The 5,598-nt window shown below is 38.4% G+C and overlaps 1 protein-coding gene across 1 annotated transcript; it reads right to left on the bottom strand.

The window, feature by feature from the left end:
- Positions 1 to 840: 840 nt before the first annotated feature.
- Positions 841 to 2,966, bottom strand: LOC115983438 (zinc transporter 1-like). The gene is made up of 3 exons (XM_031106108.1): positions 2,355 to 2,966; positions 2,094 to 2,243; positions 841 to 1,146 (listed from the first exon to the last, which is right to left on the bottom strand). The coding sequence occupies exons 1-3, from the start codon at positions 2,964 to 2,966 to the stop codon at positions 841 to 843; spliced, it is 1,068 nt and encodes a 355-aa protein (XP_030961968.1).
- Between the last annotated feature and the right edge of the window lie 2,632 nt (positions 2,967 to 5,598).

Below are 5,598 nucleotides of genomic sequence, written 5' to 3'. Positions count from 1 at the left end.
GGGAATGAAAAAGAAGATTACTTGTTTTGTTTATTGTAACGCAAGCATATAATACTCCATTTGAGGTTGGCTTGAGATTACACATATTAACTTTGTTCTGTGTCCTTTTGGGTTTGGCTTTGGATTACACATATAAACTCCATACTCCCTTTCTTCTTAGTTCAAACTTTACGTAATTACTGACTTGTTTTGGAAACTTTTTTTTTTTTTTTTGAAAAATGTGATGTAAGATGCTAAGAGCCTTGTATCTCAATGACATTATTTGATTCCCACAATAGTGAGAACCTAGTTTTAAATCCCTTTCTTCATTTATTCAATAATAATAATAATTAGATAGATAGAAAGAAGTTAAGAAAGAATAATGCAAGATGGAATTGTATGCTGGAGGCCATGTTGGTAGAGGCATTGACTTATTCACTTACTATTTCACATAATCTCACATAAAAACTGATATTCATCTCTTTTGGAACCCACCACAACACAAGAAAAAAGGGAGGGTGCAAAAAAAGATGTGTGAAATTTTTGGTTTCTCTAGGGTTATTGTAATGCTATAATCACAACTTTACCACAACTTGTCCACATGGCGAGTTGTGAGTGGTGAACTCATATGGACAACTTTTACTCCGTCACTCATAAATTGCCACATGTACAAGTTGTGACCTCAGTTATGGTCTTAGCATTTTTTAATAGTAAGTAGACCCTCTTGGTAAATAATTCAGTATAAATGAATCAAACATTCTCTATGCTATGAACTTTATTTGTTTTCCTTTCTTTATAGGACTTGTGATGGACATTCTTAGCTTGTATAATTGCATAGCAAAATATGTGGTGCTAAAAAATTCAAGACCATTTGGCCAACACAGACATACAACCAGCCCCTAGAAGAAGTGATGCATTTGCCCCTAATTGGATCCTCAAGTTGTTTTGCACTCTTGGGTTCATGAAATCGGCTGCTAATAGGTCAACAAGCGCCATGTAAATCAAAATCCCAGCCGAAGCAGCATCGAAAATCCCTTCAACAATCAGAGCAGTTGGGCCATTCTCATTGTAAACACTTGATATTCCAATACCAATTGCAATTCCTACAGGGGCTGTGAGGGAGAAAAATGTTGCCGTAAGTGCTGCAGACCTAGTCTTGAACTGTGCCTATATTGTAACCAAAAGTGTATTTAAATAAGAGATAAAATAAAAACTTCGAAAGCATATCTTAGTATGAAACGTAATACTAGTTACACAAAATTATTCACAATCTTTTTCATAACTGTGGATATCAAGTTGTTATTAGAAGTAATAACACCTCTGATAAATTGTTTTACCCTAGACTTATGGCAGTATGTGTTGGTTTACTACAGCCAAAGACATCTTTGGTCCGGGAGAGTGGTAGATTAAGGATAGAATATTTCTAACCTTGATTTAAAAAATGGCAAATTGGATGTACGGCTGATTAGGTATTCTATAAGCTGATTTAAAAAAAATTAAATTGATTGCTTGAAAGTTGACATACTGGATGTACGGCTAGCGATATTTTTAATTGACATTTCAAAAACTATAGTAGTGTTAGATTATATTACTCATTAGCATTAACAATTATTAAAGAAATGATGTGCTTATTCCGAGGATATTAGTCTCTCTCTCTATCTCTCTGCGCTTACTTTAAGTTTCAGTGCTATAACTGAACTTATGCATAGAATTCATAGATGCAGAATATTGCTTATAACAAATGCAAATGGTTCACAATTTTGTCAATTAACAGAGCCCCACTTGAGAGGTCGGGGAGTCATGGCTATAGAATGAAATCTGAACCAACATTCGGGTGGCCTAGTTGGTAATATACTGGGCCAACAAGTCTCAGGACTTGGGTTTGAGCCTCAACAGTTAGCTGTGTGTTAGTGATCCTTATATTCTATCCCTATTTCAAATAACCTAAAAAATAATAAGTAAGTTTCTCACAGACCGGGAGTATAGGGTCTTGCTTGGGAGCGGGTAGGGTGTTATTATGGTCACGTCTAAGTAGAGAAGCCACACTGGTCACCCTCTACTTTTTTTTTTTTTTTTTTAACTAAAAAAAGAAAAAGAAAAAAGAAATCTGATACCTGAGCGATGCAGCCACCAAGCCCCATACCCTCAAAAAACTGATGGAAAGACAGTGCTGCTAGTAGAGGCTTTATTGTCTGAGGGCTTTGAGAAGAACCCAATGATATTCCAATTATCACTGAATGAGCCACAATTCCCAACTCCAATACCTAAGAAAACATACCCTCCAAAGTTCATTAAAATCTGATTCTAAAATCAAACTAATATAAGATACCCCATAAGCCAATATCACCCAACAATTAATCTGAAATTAACCTTACTTGTGATATAACCCAAAAACGGATTAGCTCTGCCAGATTCAAATCCTCATGATGTGTGGCTGAGCCATGAGCATGACCATGTGTGGCACGTGTATGAACATGTACATGTCCCTCATGCTCTTCATGCATCTCTTCATCTACTCTATTTACCTGCTTAGATTGCCTCTTATAAAACCTCGTTGCGAATGAGTCCACCATTAATGTTCCTATAGCAGAAACCATGGCAATGAAGCAGGTAAAAGGGAATTTTCCCCATGGATTTTCATTAAGGCATGGTGATGTCAAACTCGCAAATGCATCCAGTAGTATGTGAATGAACCCAGTTGCTAGAATTATACCAGCTGCATAGGCTTTGATCGTGAAAAAGATGTCATTTTCAGGCCTTAGTGTTCGGATTTTCTTGCCTAACAATGGAATGCTTACTCCCACAGCACCAGCAAAAAGAATTACAGCTATTGAAACTACTTTATATTTAAGTGCATCATTTTTGTTGTTCTTTGTGGCCTCAGCATCACATGTACAATCTCCAGAAACTATAGTGGGGAGGACAAAAACAATTAGAAGAAACAATATCTTTAAGATGTTGAAAAAACAAGGTTGAAAGTTGAACATGATGTATTGGTGCACAAGAGAAAGGTAGAGACACTAGAAAAACTTAAGGAACGAGAGGAAAGATCATCAAATGTTTTGGGTTCTTATATAGAAAATGGAAAAGAAGGTGCAATGCTGGTTGTTTGAATTCATTGGAAGGCTCAATTGAAAATCAAGCATACGAAGGCTTTGCTCAAAAGGCTTCTTAGGTAGATTAGCTTTGTGTCATTCGTGGGGCTTGTCGTCATGTGTTTGATGGCCATATCACATGCACTAAATAGCAAATCTTGATGTTGATAATCAGCAAGTTTGGTAATCCATCTGTGGTCCTGTATAGTCTTTCATGTGGACCATGCTACATGCTTGGGGTCTTAGAGACAAATGTTTTGAAGATCATGTTTAAAAGAGGGACTTGAGTATCCCAATTTCTTTTAAAATATGGTAGATAATGGAGTGATGTTTTATTTGTTCATCTTTCCCGTCCCAATTTCTTTTAATAAAGGATCTATGATCAAATCCTATGTGCATAAAAAAAAAAAAACCAATTAACGTTTTTGTTTGATGGTAAAGAGAAATAATGGAATCAAATCTCATTCACATAAAAGAAACTAATTGTGATCTTGGATCGATAATAAAGAATAATTATTAAGCCTTACAGTAAAAAAAAAAATTATCATAGAGAAGACGCCATACCTATTGAATCTTATTGTATCATAAAAATTATACTTAAATATTGTTTACATTCTTAAAGTTTGTATGAAGTTCAATTTTTTGTCTCAATTTTTTTTTTTTTAAATTCTAAAAAAATTCTGGTTGTTTGATAGCTCAAATTTTAAGTTAAATAAATTTATAGTATCTATTTTTTCGAATGTAGTGATCTTAAATATTTCCTATATTTGGATGGAGAAGATGGGAAGAAGAAAGAGAATATATATTCTAACCACCCTCTTTTCTCTTTCTTTTTTTTCAGTCAATTTTTTCCCCTCTAAATATACCAAGTGATAATATATTAGGTTTCCTAATGTAGTTGAGAAATGACATATTCAACCAATGGGAAAATGTAAGCACAATATTTTGTTGACTTCATGTTATTTTGCCATATAAAGTATTCAGGTCTCACAATTTTCAATGTCAATATTATAATATATATATATACATATATATATATATATATATTGTGGGGCCCAACAATTCATGGACAAGGCCCATTCACCCTTAGAGAGTCCGAGGGCCCAATCCGAGGAGAATTGTAGCCCAAGCTCCATGACGCAGAGCACAGACCAATTTTGGGAGGCAGCCGAGGACAGTCTAGTCCTCGGCAGGCCCATAATCCCCCCAGAATAAAGGGACAAATTCGGGAGGAAATCCAAAATACCTTGGGGCGATTACCCTAAATACCCTTCTGGATAAGGCCCAATGCCTGACAGAACCGTACTCTGCAGCTTTATCAAGTCATCCCCAACAATTCCGGGATTAGACTGATGGGACCAATGTCAGTATTTGTAAAGACTGACCCTACACGTGGACGAAGGACATCGAACGCACGCTAGTATAAAAGGAGAAGTAAGTGAATCTAGTGGGGGGGGAGAAAAAGAGAAAGACTTCATGAATAAGATCGCCGGAACGATCCATGCAGAGAATAGAGAAGGTCCTCCGTTGGACAGCCGGAAAGGACCACAAGGGTCCTCGGATCAAGTCCGAGGAGCCCATTCTCAGAAGTGGCAGCACGGCGGGGCTTTAAACGTTTAGGCCCAGTCCACTTTCCACAGGGACCTCTCTGAAATCCAGACCGGACCATCGTCCCGTGACCAAGCCCAAGCTTTTCAAGCCCACTCTCTACAAATTGTATTGTGAGGGATCTCTCCCGCGTGAACCCAAAAATGTCATTGGGCCGCGCAGGAATCGTGTCCTTACAATTGGCGCCGTCTGTGGGGAAGCATGCGCGCTTGGCGCAGGTGGCGGTGGAGTCAACTCTCTACTAAGCAAAAATTCACGGAGCTTCCGCCGTCTCTTTTGACGTGCAGCTGTTGTTCCGACATAAACTTCTGCTAGGGGCTACTCCTTGCAGCGCCCATGGCGTAGGCCGCCCTAGGGGCTCTTGGCCTCAAGCCGGCTCTCCCCGCCCTGATCTAGGGGCTTACATCCGAAAAACAAACAAATACAAAAAACAAATCTCAAACTTTGGACAGAACCAAGGTCTTGCATGGTCCTCGGACTCAAACCTATGGGGAAACCAAGTACAAGAGATCAATATCAAAAGTTTTGGACAGAACCAAGGCCTTGCATGGTCCACGGACTCAAGCCTGTGGGGAAACCAAACACAAAAAAACAAATCTCAAACTTTGGACAGAACCAAGGTCTTGCATGGTCCTCGGACTCAAACCTATGGGGAAACCAAGTACAAGAGATCAATATCAAAAGTTTTGGACAGAACCAAGGCCTTGCATGGTCCACGGACTCAAGCCTGTGGGGAAACCAAACACAAAAAACAAATCTCGTAAGTTTTGGACAGAACCAAGGTCTTGCATGGTCCTCGGACTCAAACCTATGGGGAAACCAAGTACAAGAGATCAATATCAAAAGTTTTGGACAGAACCAAGGCCTTGCATGGTCCCACGGATCAAGGCCTGTGGGGAAAAACCAAACACGAAAA

The sequence above is a fragment of the Quercus lobata genome, chromosome 4, assembly GCF_001633185.2.
Source record: "Quercus lobata isolate SW786 chromosome 4, ValleyOak3.0 Primary Assembly, whole genome shotgun sequence".
Taxonomy (NCBI): domain Eukaryota; kingdom Viridiplantae; phylum Streptophyta; class Magnoliopsida; order Fagales; family Fagaceae; genus Quercus; species Quercus lobata.
The sequence above is the reverse complement of the archived record's forward strand: the minus strand, read 5'-3'. Positions and strand labels throughout refer to the sequence as shown.